We start from the raw sequence: 18658 nt of genomic DNA, 5'->3' as shown, positions 1-18658 counted from the left end.
CACTCACTCTGAAATACATTCTTTCCTAATTACATATCATTCACTCAGGGTGGTGGAGTGCTTGATAGTCCTCCATCACTCTCTTTACATGTTTTGCACCTACTCTTTGAGGGTTAATGACTCAATATTCCACCATCGGCCTTAACTCTCACTCTAAACAATAAATATATTCACTTTCAATATATACAAAGAAATACAAGACAAGACGTCTTATAAAGTACTACATATATTACAATTAATTAAGGTTTTTAGTTAGGATAAAAAAGTCAATGGCAAAAAGGAGAGAAAACTCAAAAGGTGGGGTTGAGATGGGAAGTTGATGTCCGAGTGGATCGAGGTCACAATAGCTCAAGTGGTAGAGCAGCGGCATATCAAGCTGAAGATCGTGGGTTCGAATCCCGCTCGTGCCATTGACTTTTTTATCTCGACTAAAAACCTTAATTAATTGTAATATATAATTGGTCAAGCGGACAACGAAATTAGTGAATTTAGGAATAGTGTTCATTGTGTGATGAATTGACCTAGCTGTCGACATCAGCTGTGCGGAGACCAACCTTGGTTATGTTTGAACTGACAGGCTGACCAGAACATGCATGGCCCCTTCAATTCAACTGACCAACAGGAGTAACTGACATGCCTGCTGGATCGTGTACAGGCCCCGCCCTTAAGGATGGTTTTCGGGATATCAACAGGTCAGCAGTAAAAACAGTAAATAGAATGGGACCAAAAATGCTCTCTTGTGGGACACCAGCCTAGATAGGTAGGTCTTGCCTCAGAGAACTCATTTTCACATTAAAAAATAATAATTAAATAATAAAATCAAAACAGGCCATTATTCAGTCAAACTCTTCAAACATTGGTCAAATGAAATAAATACAGGATCATTATTTCCAAGTCCAAAATCTATGATTTGTCTGTCAAATTGTATAAGGAAACAAGTGGGCAGAATATTTCAACTTTAATAGTTAATTTATTGCATGCAAGTATCATAAATGCATTTATTACAGGGCATGGTACAGAAATTCAAAAGGCAATTCTAAGTGCAATTTTATCATAATGTAAGCAGTGATGTTCTAAAAAATGTATGCACACAATTAGCCCAAATCGATAAAAAATGTATGATGTAATACTCTGATAGTCCGATAGACTCACAGATACCTATAGGTCCGGCCAATTGTTTACAATCCAGCAATAAAATAATTATAGTTGTAAAACTGTAATTTTTTAAAATATATTTTGTTGGGCTACACTGTTTTACCTATTAAACTGATACAAGTCTATTCATTCAAAACAAAATAGTGGCCATTTTATAGATAAAATATAAGTAAGGTGTAGCTGTCACAATATGAATAGAAAAATATTATTAAAAAATATATCTATTTTTTTCAAACACAGCCTAATTTTCAACAATTTTTTAAAAATTTTATCACTTAAACCTTTACTTTGTCTTTTTGAATTTTGACTCTACCGAGATACGAATTATAAGGAGATCCTAAATAATAGAAACCGTTAAATTGAACGAGGGAACTTAGGTATGCGACTTTCCCATCAGTCGCATGTAAGCTCTCGATTATATCTCCATTTTTATTCAGCACTATGACAGTCATTCTTGGCGCAGATGTAATACGCAGCATTTCAAAATGTCCAATCTAAAAATAAAAATAATAAAATCCACAATTGCCTTATTCCAATATACGAAATATAAACTTACCCAATGGGCCAATTTATCCAGCAAAACATGCTGGTATATATTTGAAACGGTTTTGACCAACATCTGTTTCAATGCCAATGTTCTAGCAATAAATTTCCTCAAAAGAGGAATTTCGACAATGTACTCATAAAATAAATTTGTAGGTAAAATTAATGACACAACACAATTGCCGTTTGCATCTCTTTTTAAATTATCAGGAAACCCAGGCAAATCGTCAATAAAAACATCTGAAGTTCCTTTTTGTGGACCTTTAATGTAATATCTAAAAAAGTAATTGTATTAAAAAAATTGAATCTGGAGTGAATCTAATTAAAGGAAATGTTGTGAATAAAAACACTTAAAGACAAAAAACAAGACACTAGTAGTTTTATCGTTAAATTAATTGCAACATACTTATTTTATTTATTTAGAAATCATGAGATGCGGTCTGGTGTGATGTAGGTTTCAGAAAAACATTTTCTTTATCCAACGCTTCAATCTTTATTGAGATCATCTTCAGGGCCTGGGATTTACAAACATTGTTTACATATAACAATTACATTTTGGAAGTGGAAAAGTGAATTTATACAATGCAAAATATATTTTTTATATATTCAATCAAAGTATTTCTACTCACTCAAAGTGTTTGTCTTCTGTGTAATTGTGCCATTCTTGCGTGTCGTGCCGAGAGTGCCAGTGAGATTTTGCTGTTTTATGTTTATATACGTTGGATTTTGAAGGGGTGGGGAAGGATGTCGGTATAGAAAAGACATTTTTGTATAATCACAGATTGGCATCAAAAACCAATAAACACAGATCGCTATCTCAACTTTACATCTCACCATCCTCTTCATACAATAATAAACACGGCCAAAGGGTTACTTCACAGGATGATTACCTTAAGCCATGAATCCTTCGACCACAAAAACATAAAAATATACAAACAAATCCTCCATAACAATCTCTACCCTAAACACATAATTAACAGAATAATCAACAATTACAACTCAACACTAACACCATCCACTATTACTAATAATACTACATTAAGTCTATCGAATACAAACAAACCGGCATACATTTCCATACCATTTATCCAAGGCCTATCACATAAATTAAACACATTTCTCTTGTCCGATAACTTCAAAATAGCTTTCAAAAATTATAAAACAATTCAAACACTTTTTTCCAAAATTAAAGATCCCACACCAATAGCAAATAAATCTGACGTAATCTACAAGATCAACTGTCCGGCAACTTACATCGGTCTTACATCCCAATATCTGGACAAGAGAGTAAAGCAACATATCTATGAAACACAATTTCGACTTCAAAAATCCAAAAGTATTACACACAGAACAAAACAAACATAAACGTAATTTCTTAGAAATGGTTTATATCAACAGAGATAAACACAGCATCAATTACAGAACAGATACACGTAAACTCAGTCGCCAATATCATTAATCAAATTCAATACAGATAACGTACCTATATCATCACATTACATTCCACACATCAAATATTTTTCACATAGTCTAATTTCCCAACAATTGAGCTTTCCTTTTCCTATTTTTCCCTTTCTATATAATCCTGAAAGGATAATCTGGCCGAACAAATACCAACACATTTTTTCCCTTCGTCGGCTCTTTTCACCTCAAAGAAGACGACGCCTTATACTAAAATGTCTTTTCTATACCGACATCCTTCCCCACCCCCCCAAAATCCAACGTATATAAAAACAAAATAGCAAAATCTCACTGGCACTCTCGACACGACACGCAAGAATGGCACAATTACACAGAAGACAAACACTTTGAGTGAGTAGAAATACTTTGATTGAATATATTAAAAAAAATATATATATATATATATATTGCATTGTATAAATTCACTTTTCCACATCCAAAATATAATTGTTATATGTAAACAATGTTTGTAAATCCCAGGCCTTGAAGATGATCTCAATAAAGATCGAAACGTTGGCATGATAAAGAAAATGTTTTTCTGAAACCTACATCACACCAGACCGCATCTCACGATTTCTAAATAAATATCGATTAACGGTCACTAAACACCACACATACTTATTTTAATGTAAACCAAATGGAAATCCTCTTCCAGACCTCCACAAAAAGAAGAAACCCTTCTAACCCGGCCTCACTCGACTCACCCATAGTTTTTAAAGAACTCTTACACTCTGTCCATTCTGTATATTTCCTATCAATATATTATTATTTCATCTCTGTTTTCTCAACATTGAATTTAAATATCTAGTTTAGATAACTAATCAATAATTAATAAGAATAATGCCTATCAGTATATATCTGCATCATAATTGATTGTCCTTTATACACCGCTGCCAACACCCTCCACCAAATCAAGCAAAGACCTCCAATCAATAATTCCACATCAATTAACAAAATTTGTAACTTCTCCTGAGTGGTTAGTGTGATACTCTCAGCTCATAGATTGGTCCTTTTTTCACTCTAACCCCCCTCCACCCACCAAAAAAATGCACACACATAATTGCCATCATTGCTTGTTATAAGCTATCTGGCTCCAAGCTTGAGGAAAGAAACCAGAAGCTCCCTATGGGAAGCTGTAAAACACTTCAAAGCCCAAAAGGAGATTAAGCCAGGAACACACCTACCCGATGCTACGCCATGTGATGCTACCCGACACAAATCCAAACTCCGATTTTCCATAAGGTTGCATTACCCCCGTGCACATCTATCCGATGCTACCCGACGGAAATCCAAACTCCGATTTTCCATAAGGTTGCATTACCCCCGTGCACATCTACCCGACGCTCTGCGATCCCCACTGTCCAGATTTTATCGGGTCGCATCGAGTACAGTCGAAGACAAAAGAACAGGACACTCATATTTTTATTCAAATGTCGTGTAATCAATTTGATTTTCGGCGACAAATGAAATGGCCACAGAGAGCTTTAGTGAAAAATGGCAAAAAGGAGGGAAATTTCAAAAGGTGTGGTTGAGATGGGAGGTTGGTGTCCGAGTGGATCGAGGTCATGATAGCTCAAGTGGTAGAGCAGCAGCGTATCAAGCCGAGGATCGTGGGTTCGAATCTCGCTCGTGCCATTGACTTTTTTATCTCAACTAAAAACCTTAATTAATTGTATTAATCAAAACACTGGAATACGATTTTTTGATATAATGAATTTAACTAACAATTTATTGTACTCGCTTCGGCGGTACATATACTAAAATTGGAACAATTTATTAGATGGTTGTGCTCATAAAATTTAACTAACAATTTATTACATGGTTGTGCTCATAAAATTTAACTAACAATTTATTACATGGTTGTGCTCATAAAATTTAACTAACAATTTATTACAAAGTTTTGCTCAAAATAGTGCATTAAGAACAAAAGATGCGTTGTGATTGTGATAGTGATTATTGTGATAAACGCTGTGGACTCTACGCGACATGTACTTACATCGGATAGATGTGCACACCCCACCAAAATGTGGCAAGGCGTCAGGTAGCGTCGCATGGCGTAGCATCAGGTAAGGGTGTTGTGTGTAAGTGTGTAAACACCAGCACAACAGATGCAGAAAAAGTCGAAGCAATGTGCAGTTACTTTAAATCGATACATGAAACCATGTTAAGCTTTGGCTCGACGTCCCATGACCAACATGAGCAGAGTAGTTAGCCAGTACATCAAAAATGCCTCAGCCAGGGCTGAGAACTGCCTCCTCACCTCGCCTAATGAAATAGCCTGGGTCACAAAAGGGAGATGAAAAAGGCTCCAGGCCATGACGGAGTGCCCAACATTCTACTCAAGCTCATTTACTTCTCCTAGCATGCATTTTTAATCAAATGTTTATACTCGGACACTTTCCCACCTGCTGGAAGATATCTAAAGTCATTTTCCTAGTGAAAGCTAGGAAACCACATGGCACCCCCTCAAGGCTCTGACTAATATAAGCAAAATATTCGAATGACTACTCCTATCCCGCCTGGAAGATCACATTGCAAAGTCTGGTATAACGAAGGAGGAACAATTTGGTTTCTGTCCCAACTGTGGGCCATCTTACTTGAGTAGTTGATATAATAACAGGTAGCTTCAACAAAAAGATGCACACTGGGATGGCCCTGTTAGATCTTGAAAAGGCTTTTGATATAGTCTGGCACCTACAGGCTCATAAAATATAACTTCGCTTGTTCCATATACTCGTACTTAAAAAAGAGAATGTTCAGAGTATCGCATAACAAGTCCCTCTCAACTCCTTATAAAATCGTGACTGGAGTCTCACAAGGATAATCCTAGGCCCTATTCAGTTTGTTATACTTCATGCCCTATTAATATCTTCATGGAGGCCAAACACAGTAACAAGAAGCGCCACTACTGAAATTGGAAAAAGATGGAAACTTAAAAACAATTCCACCAAAACAGAAGCCATCCTCTTCACCAAAAGAAGACCTCCAGTAATCGACCATGACATGGCAGCAAGAAATAGCATTCCCTGGTCAGGCTATGTCAAATATCTGGGCTTAACAATGGAAGCAGTCTGGCGTTCACCAGGCATGTAGCAGATAGAATAAACCCCGATACACTGCTATCAGGCTACTCTTTCCTCTATTGTCACCAGACTCCATGATGAGTGCCTTTAACAAAAAGCTCCTCTACAGAAGCATTGTTAAGCCCATGCTTCTGTACACTCTGCTTGGAGCATCACTTGCCCGACAAAGCTCAACATGTTACAAGTGATCCAAAATAAGTTTTTGAGGTTTGTCACCTCCTGCCCAAGATGGACCAGATTGAGTGCCTTCACGAGATGCTGAATAATGCATAGTGCTGCCAGCAGGAATGCCCTATGCAAAGTAATAGGAGCCAATGACCTTAAAGCGCTAGAAGCATCAGTGTGTAAACCATCCTCCTTCAAGACTGAGCTGTGATTTTTATAACATTTATGATACTCCATTAAGTGCTTGATATCACTATAATTTCTGGCCTGTAAATGTACATAATCGTTTTTATTTATTTATTAACTTACTTGGGCCCTCAAAATCTATTTTGAGAATTATCCTGGCTAAATGTTTTTTTTTTTTTTTTTTGCTTTTTCCCACATCTCAAAAACTTCACTGTAACTAGTAACACAAGTTAAACAATCTAAAGTCTTTCTGGCTGTAGTTAAAGTGGCCTTGCCACTGTCACTCAAATTTGTAATTATGTACTAAATAAATAAAAAAGTAAAAAATAATTAAAATTGATTTCCAGCGTGCTTACTGATTAGGTCTAATATATTTCAGTTGTGTAAATATAAATTCATACTTAATTAAACGTGACTTAAATGTTTCAGCTGCAATCACATATGATTCATCATCTGACAGAAGTACACCATTAGAGAAATGAAGACCATTTAATAGAACTTCACTCCTCTTCGTTTTTGCATTATACATTAAAAGCCTAAAACAAAATGAAGACAAAATAATGTACGAGTCAATTAATACAAGTTATTTGAAAGTGTTTGCTGACTCACCTTCCATTACCGTTTCCTAGTAGAGTGAAAAGGCCGTCGTTTAATTTATGTGATATGGAAGAATCTGTCCAGTAAACATCACCTGTTTTTGACACATCCACGGCATTTGGTATCATTGGAGCCACACCATCAATTTTTTCTGTGACATCTACTAAATCTTCTACCTCTCCTAAAAATAAACTATATAACATACAGGAAGGATATATAAGGATAACATTTGAATATTTATTAAAATTATCCTTGTTCAAAAGTTCACTAATTTCGTGGTCCGCTTGACCAATTCATATATTACAATTAATTAAGGTTTTTAGTCGAGATCAAAAAGTCAATGGATTCGAACCCACGATCTTCGGCTAGATACGCCGCTGCTCTACAACTTGAGCTATCGTGACCTCGATCCACTCGGACACTAACTTCCCATCTCAACCCCACCTTTTGAATTTTCCCTCCTTTGAGATAGGAAGTTAGTGTCCGAGTGGATCGAGGTCACGATAGCTCAAGTGGTAGAGCAGCGGCGTATCTAGCCGAAGATCGTGGGTTCGAATCCCGCTCGTGCCATTGACTTTTTATCTCGACTAAAATCCTTAATTACTTGTTCAAAAGATTAAATAAAATGAATTTTCATCAAAATCAAGTATGTTTTTATTGCAAATTGTTGAAACACTAAATTAAAAATATGACTTTATAGCTTCATGTCTGACATAAAGGAGTCTATTAAACATTTTTAAAAAGCCCTCAACTCTTGCAAGTTAATAAATTCCTGTCATGCAGGAGGGCTTATGTCCAATTACCCGGTCAAACCACTTTAGAAATACTTTCTCCACATTATTTACAAAAACCCATATGCTAGGATGGCTAGCGTGACAAATATGAGTATGACACCCTAACCCCTAGACATGAAAATAATTAAGTTTTAGTATGTATATCTTGAACTTTTATTAGTAAGTTGGCCTGAGGTAACAGCATAGTTAAGAGGTTAGCAAGTTAAGAAAACAGTAAAAAATATGAGAAGCTAGTGGTAAACGGTCAGCCCATTACTAAAATTAAATACTCCATTTGTGAATAAGTTATGTTTAGCTTATCATCTGCAAGTGTTGGAGACTTAAATGACCTAGACTTAATTGAGAAGTCTAAATAAGATAAACAAAATACTCTTGATCAAAAATCAAAATGAATTATTGGACTAACTAATCAAATTCTATATTAAAAAATTAATATATAAGCATCACATTAGAAATATTGTTGTCATTAAACTTACCAGAAGATAAGTTTACTTTCTTTATGCCATAATAAGCATCAGCCACATGCATTATTCCATTTGAGTCTATATGAATGCCTAGAGGGCGACCGCAAATATGTTCTTGCCATATGCCTTCTGTAAAAAATAACCTGTATTTATTAAAAGACTATAAGACAGAGAGATAAGTACTACAATTAAATTTGAAACATTGAAACGTTAATACTCACCACATGGCTTTCCAAATTTGACGACTGGTAGAAGATCACCATTTTTTGTCATTTTTTGGACATAACCTCCATGTGTTGTCATGTAAAGTTCCCCTTTATATATGGCCAAATCTTCCGGTCCTTTAACCTCGTCTTCAAATAATCTTTCAGCGTTGTTCAATTTGCTATTGGTTTCCAGCACGCCATACAATGGTCGAGGATTTATACTGAAGATCAATTAAAATGATAAGTTACAATCAATTAAGGTTTTTAGTTGAGATGAAAAAAAGCTAATGGCACGAACAGGATTCGATGGGTTGAGATAAGAAGTTGATGTCCGAGTGGATCGAGGTCACGATAGCTCAAGTGGTAGAGCAGCGGCGTATCTAGCCGAAGATCGTTGGTTCGAATCCCGCTCGTGCCATTAGCTTTTTTTCATCTCTACTAAAAACCTTAATTAATTGTAATGTATTTATTGGTCAAGCAGACCACGAAATTAGTGAATAAAATGATAAGACTACATCTTAAAATAATAGCAAATGTTTTTAATAGCAAAATGAACAAGTTCTGTAAAAACTGTCCATCAGAAAACCGTTTATATATCCATTTTTTTTTTCATTATACACTTATTTAAAATATAGTAGCAGCCTGTTGTTTTTGAAAGATAGAGGGGGCTTGGACAAACGCTTAGTACAAAATACTTTTATTTGGTAAAGTTTGAAGCGAACCGGGATTCACAAAACAACACCAGGCAATGACTGTGCCTGGAGTAGACTAAACACAAACAAAATGTTTGACTTGGTCAATGTGGTTTATCCCTGATTGAGCTTATACTAAAACGGTCATCCCAGTTTGCTTCAAACAGCCTGGCTGTTTTTATTAATCTGGTGTGTTGGGCCTTAAGCACACAAGATCAACTCAAAGCTAGTCTGAAACTTCTTGAGGTCGATCCCATCATGACACGGCCTCAGTGTGAATACCCTTTCTTGCCTAGTTTCTCACCAGGCAACTTATGGAATTGCCGGAAGTGCCATGAACCTATGTTTCTTCAACTAGGTTTCTTTCTTTTTAAGCAGAGCAGCTAAATATCCATCCTCAGCCTATAACTAATTTCCCTTCCAAAAGGGAAGTTAGTATGATATTATAGCATGAGGATGGATGCTCCTATGCTAAAAAAAAAGGAAACCCAGTTGAAGATACATAGGTTCATGGCACTTATGCCTGCTGACCACCCACCTGGGTGGATGAGTTCAGTACGAATGAAGTGGCTTGGACAATTCCCAATCATTTGCCACTAATGAAACCTTATGGATCAGAAAAATCCAGAGGTGACAGTGGGAATTGAACCCATTCAGCTCTTGATTGAGGGTAAGCATACTGAAACGACTGGAAACGACCAAGCTACAAACTTGATCAATACTGTCAATTGATAAAACCAACTCATTATGTTTGTCAACTAGCTTTATTAGAGAGACATAAGAAATACAAGTAAAAATGTTGTCACCTGAATGCCTCGAATTTTAAATCAGGTGGTAGACCAGGGAAGAAAGTTATAATAATCATGATAAGCACACATTGAAGGGCGGTCACAATCACATTAGTAAAGAATTTCACTGCCCTGTAAAAGGACCAATATTAAAACAAAAGCAAAATATCAAAAATTGTACACTCAAAGATGAAAAAATCGGACACTTGTATTTTGTTGTCTATGTCAAACTATATGTATTTTTATTGTTATATTAGTAACAACTTATTCATTTCAATTATCACCAAAATATCGGAAAATCATTTAGTGATCGAATAAAATTAGCTAACAATTTATTACTAGTTTTGCTTTTAATAATATGTATTGCTATGACCTTGTGAGGTCTGCCTTAAATCTACCAACCAAGTACATAAGCAATGGAATTTCATCTTGTGAAACATAATCCCATTCTTCAACAAGAGCGGTTTGAAGCTTTCAACGTTTGTTGGAGGCAGCGAACGATGTATAACCCGACTTTTTATCATGTTTTAAGAAGAAGAAGAAAAATAACTTTATTCTGGGACTGGTGTCCCCTANCATTCGTTGATGGAGTTTAGGTCTTTTTGGATCTTGAGAGTGGCCGAGTGAAGATCGGAAGGGTGGTATATTTGGGAGTCATCGGCATATAGGTGATAGTTACAGGACTGGATGGAGTCGGGCAGATCATTGATATAAATGGAAAAAAGGATAGGAGAGATGCTAGAGCCTTGGGGCACCCCAGATTTTAGAGGGAGGGAGGAGGAGGTAAGGTCATTGGGAAGGGAGACAGCTTGGTGGCGATTGGTAAGGTAGGAGTGGAACCAACAGATGGTGCTGGCGGAGAAGGAAAAAGATTCGAGTTTAGAGAGGAGAGAAGAGTGAGGGACAGAATCGAAGGCTTTAGAAAAATCAAGAAGGACAAGTATAGTAACTTTCCGTTGGTCCATTGCTAAGTGGAGGTCACTGGTAATTTTTATTAGTGTTGATTGGGTGGAATAACCTTGGCGGAAGCCAGATTGGAGGGGGTTGAGAATATGGGACTGTTCAAGGTGCCTGGAGACTTGTGCTTGTCTAGGGGCTTGGACAGGTTTGAGAGGAAAAGTTAGTTTAAAAGTGTTCTATGAGATTCATATCAGGAGAATGTGCTGGCCAATTCATTGTGATATTCCCTATATCTTCCGAGTAATGGAGTACAACTCAAGCTACATGCGGTCAAGCATTATCATGAAGTGGTCTCCAATAAATGGAGCGAGAGTGACTACAGCTTCCAGAAGAACTTCCTCGATGCACATTAGTGCAGTCAAAGATCCATAATAAGATAATAATTTTGGAATGGGCACAGATGCTGATTCCACCCCACACTATAACTGTCTTTGAAAAGACTGTGACTCACGCATGCACATGGAGCAAAGCATTCTCTACATCTGCACCACACACGGTCCCGGATTGCCACAAACCAAACCGGAACTCATCTGTGAAGAGAACAGCCCCAATTGTTCAAGTGTCCCAGTGAGTTGCAGATTTGCGAATTGTCGCCTTTCTCTACTCTCCAATAGTAGAGAACCTGATGCGGGAAGACTAGATACTAAGCTATTCATGAAGCCTTCTGCTGATGTTTTAAAAGGTCACCCTTACATTACTGTTTAGAGATGACTACCTATCAATGACAGTAAGAGCAATAAAACGATTGTCTATACCAGTCTATCACTACATTTTCTTTGATCGAGACGTCCGTTGACTGGATGGTTAGGCTCTGGTGGGTGCTGTCAACAGCTAAGTCATATAATTACCCAATGTAATCAGTTCTTAAATCATGAGCCATTCACACTCTCACTCACTTTTAAATACATTATTTCCTGAGTGACAGTGACAGGGCCACTTTAACTACAACCAGAAAGTTTTTTGGATTGTTTAAATTGTGGTAAATAGTGATAGCAAGGTTTTTGAGAAGTGAGAAAAAGTTTTTAAAAAACTACTCATTTAACCAGGAGAATTCACAAAATAGATTTTGAGGGCCCAAGTAAGTTAATAAATAGATAAAAGATTAGGTACGGGCGAGAAATTATAGGGATATCAAGCACTTAATGGAGTATCACAAATGTCGTAAAAATCACAGTTCAATCTCAAAGCAGAATGTTTTTTACACGCCGGTGGTTCCAACACTTATTAAGGTCATAGCTCCTATTTCTCTGCTTAGGGCATACCTGCTGAAGAAGCATAGTGTACCTGATTTTACCTCAATGGCACTGGTATTCATCTCGCAGAGGCTGGTCCTGGCCCATCTTGGGCAGGAGGTACCAAACTTCAAAAACTTATTTTGCACCACTTGTAACATGTTCAAGTTTTTTCCGGCAAGTGATGCTCCAAGCAGGGCACGCAGCACAGAAGCATGGGCTTAACATGCTGCAGAAGAGGAGCTTTTTGTTAAAAGCACTCATCATGGAGTCCTGTGATAATAGAGAAAACAGCAGCCTTATAGCAGTTTTATCGGGGTTTATTCTATCTGCTACATGCCTGGTGAACGTCAGGCTGCTATCCATTGTTAAGCCCAGATATTTTACATAGCCTGACCAGGGAATGCTATTTCTTGCTGCCATGTCATGGTCGATTACTGGAGGTCTTCTTTTGATGAAGAGGATGACTTCTGTTTTGATTTTAAGTTTCCACCTTTGGCAGAAGCAAGCAATTTTTCTACTTTCGGTGCTGAGCTTTCTTGTTTCTGACATTCTTTCCTATTTACATACCATTCAATCCAGTTGTGGAGTACTCGATGTACCTATTATATAAATAATCTAATTGACAGCCGATGACTCAATATTCCACCATCAACCCTCTCAAATACATGCTAATAAATACATTCACTCTCAACACATACTAGGGAGATAAAATTATCATAAAAATGGTGAATGATGGAGTGAGTGCTGTGTTCAATCCTTTTTAAAATACTACAATTAATTAAGGTTTTTAGTTGAGATAAAAAAAGTCAGTGGCACGAGCGGGATTTGAACCCACGATCTTCGGCTTGATACACCGCTGCTCTACCACCTGAGCTATCGTGACCTTTTTATCTCAACTAAAAACCTTAATTAATTGTAGTATATTAATTGGTCAAGCGGACCACGAAATTAGTGAACCTTTTTAAAATTATCATTACTATACACAATAAAACAACCCTGCTGTTTCCTTAAAAAAAAAAATTAATTAAAAAAATATAAAAAACAGATACCAGTCAATTAAGTGAGACATACTGAACAATCAAATAAGGGTATGATACTTCCAAAACCCAGTGATAGGAAACGAATCGGAAAACGGAAAACTTTTAAATTAAAAGAAAACGATAACGGGAATGGTAAAGTAAAACAAATAAAAGCACCCTTGTTGAAGCCAAATTGACTGAAAACATAAAACATATTTATAGAACGTATGTGTATTTAAGGCAAACACAAAATTTTAACATAAGATGAATAAAATTATATAATTATTACACAAGTTAGCTTCCACCTGTAGTTATACAATCACACAATATTGTCGCTCAACTTATCCGTGTGGTAACTATTAGATTAGTTAAACTTAAATTTAAATTTTAAAAAAAGTCTTTTGATTTCCCTGCCCAGTGCGACTCCCTGAATCTTCAAACTCAAGAATTAAGCCCCATAAGCACTCATTTATTGCAACTTATCAGATTCAAGGTCGAATTAGTAGCGTAGAAGTTAGAACTTTACAAATGGGATCAATGATCTTTCTACAAGCATGTGAATGCCTCTTCCGCAAACTCCAAGGGGTGTTTGCGCCCTTTGGGGAGAGTGGTAGTAAAAGGATTAGTAACACTATGAAGATTTAAAAAAAAAAATTAATATTGTTTTTCGTTCTAAGTCAGCTATAAATCTTTATTCCTAGTTATGGAAAATAAACAAACAAAAGTGTCCGTTTTTTCGTTGTCTGAGTATATTTATAACATGATAAATAACATACAACAAAATTCATAGTTAAGTTAACTCATGTTTTACCTCTATTAACTTTCTCAGTAAATGATAAGAAGTGAATATAGAATTAATAAAATCTTGAGTAATTTCTTTCCTACTTACATCCTTAATGGAAACAGACAATCAAACGAAAATCCGGATGAATTTTTAATGTATTTACTCTGTTTTCTTCAACGTCGAATAACTGGAAGTAAAATGAATACTGGCTTAAGAAAGGAACAACACAGCAACAATTTAAGATAATCTTCCAAGTGATAATGCAACAGGTTTCAGGTGTACTCGAGCACTCCAATTTCAATGAATTGAACTAACAAAACAACCGCCAAGGTTTTATTTATTTAACTACACCGAGAAGCAAAAAACTGGCCACACTTAATATTTTTAATTATCTCTTACGCAATCCTCCAATGATTAACTTTCAACAATGTTTGGTCCGTTTTAAAGGATTAGAGCTAAATAAAAAACAGATAAAATCTTCCATTTGTGTTTACAATTGAAATTTTGAAGTAAATCTCTGAATAGTCAATCTCTTTTTTTGTTGGTTTTCTGTAAAGCCACTTTGTAACGTTTCGGTTTTTTGTAAGCTATAAGTTATAAGTTTTGATTGATACAAAATTGACTAGAATCATAGCATCCTTTTTTGAAAAAGATAGTTCCTACTCACACAGGATTTTACAACCATGTGTCTCGACATGAATTGCAAAAGTGCAATTGCATCCTAAGAAATCCTTCAACCTGATGATGAGCTAAGGGCTCGAAATCCGGATTGTTGGAAAACAACTTACTGTAAGTAAGAACTATCTTTTATAAAAAAGGATTGAACACCGCACTCACTCCATCATTCACCATTTCTAAGAATCATAGCATTGTTGGAAGACATAAGAAGTCAAGCATATGTGGCCACAGTGCTTAACATTCCCAGGACAACTGTCCGAAGGGCCTCCGATTAGTTACTCCAAGCTACTTAAGCTATGATTTTCAGGCGGAAATCTGGGCCATTAATATGTGTAGAACACTTATGTAAAATAAAATTAAGTGAAAAGATTTTAGAATTTTTTCTGACAGTCAGGCTAGTTTTAGATCATTACAAAAAGATTTGTCAACCTCACGACTGGTAGAGGAAACCGTAGATCTTATTAATACGATCTCTTTCAGGTTTGAGAATAAGGTGACCCTTATTTGGATACCAGCACATAAAGGACACCATGGCAATGAAAAGGCGGATGGCCTGGCCAAAGAAGGTTCTAGTACTGCGTTTGTCGGGCCACAACCGTATTACCTCACTCTATGAGCACAGCGAAAGAGAGTATTAATAACTGGGGCATGAAACAATTCCTTAGGGAGTGGAATTTATCCCCCGGACACAGGCAATCGAAAGAGTTTGTTAAGGCGATCAAACCAGCAGAATCGAAATGGCTATTCTCTATCTCAAGGAAGGGAATTAGGAGGCTGATAGGTATTCTGACGGGGCACTGCCCACTGAGAAGACACCTCTTCATAATGGGTACTCTACAAATCTCTACCGTTTTTTGCGAAATAAAGAAGAAACGGCAAGGCACTACCTCACAGAGTGTGATAGGTATGATAGATTTGAAATCTTTGAAGGAGAGGACATCACCAAATCACTCCCCGAGATTAAATGGTCCAAAATCTTGGGGTTTGTGAACAGGTCCAAAAGATTTATGAAGGACACATGAGCCGACCAACTTCCGGACCGTTTAGGGATGGGGTACGAGTCTACCCAGGCATTTAACCCCTTGGGTCTTGGTCGCCCACCTTGCATAATATATATAAACTCCAAGCTACAGCAGGTTACTCCAGAAGGCATGGATAAGGTTGCCATCATGTCACGTCGTTCATTTTATTGTTTCAAATGTACTTTGTAATCAACATTCTACCACTATAGAGATCAAGCAACAACTTCAAGTTAGAAATGTTAATGTCAGTATTCGCACTGTAAGGCGAAGAGTTTCAGAAGCTTGATTATGAGCGAGAAGGCCTGCCATTGGTCCAGAACTTCTGACAAACGACAGTACAGCTCGGTTGAGTTTCACAAAAAATCACATTAATTGGCCTGAGCAAGACTGGACTAAAATCTCGTTTTCGGATGAGTAAAGGTTTTGTTTGAGGTCTTCTTACTGCCAATAGAGTCTTGGATAAGAACAGGAGAGCGATAAATCCTCACAATATTTTCTCTTTGGAGAAGCTATGGTGTGGTGATGTTATCGTTTGGCAAGGCATTTCTATGCAAGGTTGCACGAACTTGATCTTCATCGAAGGTTCCCTGATAGCTGAGCGATACACTGAAGATAAGTTATCAGAAGAAATTGTTCTTTATATGTCACTAATTGGCGATGGTTTTATATTTATGCATAACAAATGCATGCTAGGATCATTGGTGACTACTTGGAACGGGCTCCAATTCAATGTTCGGAATGGCCAGCATGTACTCCTGACTTAAATCCTATCGAACACCTTTGAGGAGTTGTCAAAGAGGGTAAAATGTCACACAGTGATGCTAAAGAATTTGCATAAATTAAGAATAGTGCTGCTGGATGAGTATGAAAATATTCCACAGCACAACATTCAAACCTCATAAAATCAATGCCACACCGAATGCAAGAGGAGTAAATACTCCTTACTGAATTGAATATTTTCTTTACTTTTTTCCTACCAACAGTTTTGGCGAAATTGTTTTTCTCAGTTAAATTATTTATTTAATTTAGATATAAATTATATTTTTCCTGCAGTAATACATTTCGTAATAAAAAATACAAATTTGTCCATATGAAAAAACTAAAAATTAAATTGCTTATAAACATACCGTGTAATCTCTATGTTGATGTGCTGAATGTTCAGGTACCAAGGAGCATCTACCTTATTTCATAGAACTTTATTTTGGAACTGTTATATTATGATTTACTGCTTCTTTTAGCACACCCCCGAAGCTGTATACCATACATCTACATACATTGTAATATGTGATTATAAATCCATTGAAGATGATTGGCTTGTCTACTAATTTTCTATCTGTGAAATTTAAATGTGTGGCTTTCTGTTCATTTATTTTGATCTTCCAAGCATCTGTCCATACATGGGTGCTGTTGACTGCCATTTGCAGTCGATTAGTGGATGAATGGATACATTTTTCGACTGAGAGGCAGCATTGTCATCGGCAAAAGTTGCGACGGTTATGTTTTCCATGTAGGATGTTACCTTGTGATATACAAGCCTTGATTTTAAATAAATCAGAGTATTCGTCTTGTTTTTAAATTGTAACAGACTTTCCGAAAGATAGGAGGTCAAAAGTGGGAATATTTTTTTGGTTTATGTATTAAACATTCGTGTAAAAGATTAAAGGAAGAATAATAATACAAATTTATAGAGTATAAAAATAAACATAAAAATTCATTTATTTTAATTATATAATAAGCAATTAAAACAAATCTTATATTATTCTAAGAAGTTCTAAAATTAAAACATCCAGTTATATTGGAAGCTATTTAAAGAATTTGAAGGTTAATATAAGTAAATATTGTAAAAATTGTTAATGCTATGTAAAATATGAATGAAACCAATTCTGTCATTATTGGCACAGTTTACATTATCATGAAACGCAACATTATAAGAACCATTGTCGTACGACATAACAAATTTTTCTTAGTTCTCACTTCAGTGATGAATTTGTCCGAGGTGATTTCAATTTACCTTGTTCTGAATGAATTAATACAAAAATTTATCTTGTAAAGTTCTCCCTCAATCTGGCAGAAGACTAAGACGATTTCAGACACTTACATTTATGCATCTTGAAGGTAAGATATGACAGTATGATAATACCACCAACTTTCTTGAGATCAATCAATCAATATTGCCAAAAAAATATTTATATTAATTGTAGCGACATTGTATGACATGAAATATTGCTGAAAAAAAAAAAATATTACTTGTAGCAACACCATGTGACATGACTAAGGTAGTTAAAAATGTGAAGTACCATTTTACAGAGAATTGTTTATACCTACAATAATAAATTATGTTCCTGTACATTAGTTCATTATTATTAACGATTTAACTAAGAATATTATTTCCAGAAAATGACAAATATTGAGAGAATAAACTTTTTGAGAGATAAGGCACATTAAGCATCAGGTTATAAATTTCCCTAACAGATAGCAGCACTGACGTCCAACACGATTTTTGACCGTTATTTACACTTGTGTTTTAAAAATCAAGTTTATTATTGTTTCTAATAATTAAAATTTGCAATTTAGTTAAAAAATCAATATTATTGAAGAAGATAATTGAGAAAATATTGAATATGGGCATGCCCAAAATGAAATACAGTTCTATTTTAAAAGGAAAAATGTACTTCTCGCTAACCACAGATTATCCATTTTGCAACTCATATATAAATTAGCCTCTATTGTTTACAGGAGCCACGGTGATGAAGCAAAGTCTTACTTCGCTTGCTACCTCGGCCGTCCACTACATTTCAACGTTTCGCCGATGCCTTCGAATTTCAC

At 36.0% G+C, this 18658-nt stretch overlaps 1 protein-coding gene across 2 annotated transcripts; it reads right to left on the bottom strand.

Annotated features, from left to right (window-relative positions):
- Window positions 1-943: 943 nt before the first annotated feature.
- Window positions 944-14411, bottom strand: LOC106667212 (adipocyte plasma membrane-associated protein-like). 2 transcript variants are annotated; one of them, XM_024226616.1, is made up of 8 exons: window positions 14238-14411; window positions 10153-10266; window positions 8670-8875; window positions 8461-8577; window positions 7203-7371; window positions 6995-7129; window positions 1712-1973; window positions 944-1649 (listed from the first exon to the last, which is right to left on the bottom strand). In XM_024226616.1, coding segments are annotated over exons 1-8 (1224 nt in total). In that variant the 5' UTR covers window positions 14240-14411; the 3' UTR covers window positions 944-1430. The 2 variants fall into 2 exon arrangements, with proteins under 2 accessions (XP_024082384.1, XP_024082385.1); XM_024226617.1 differs by lacking the exon at window positions 10153-10266 and having other exon boundaries at window positions 14238-14410.
- Window positions 14412-18658: the final 4247 nt, after the last annotated feature.

Source organism: Cimex lectularius, unplaced genomic scaffold, assembly GCF_000648675.2.
Source record: "Cimex lectularius strain Harlan isolate CLEC.00 unplaced genomic scaffold, Clec_2.1 scaffold118, whole genome shotgun sequence".
Lineage (NCBI taxonomy): Eukaryota > Metazoa > Arthropoda > Insecta > Hemiptera > Cimicidae > Cimex > Cimex lectularius.
The sequence above is the reverse complement of the archived record's forward strand: the minus strand, read 5'-3'. Positions and strand labels throughout refer to the sequence as shown.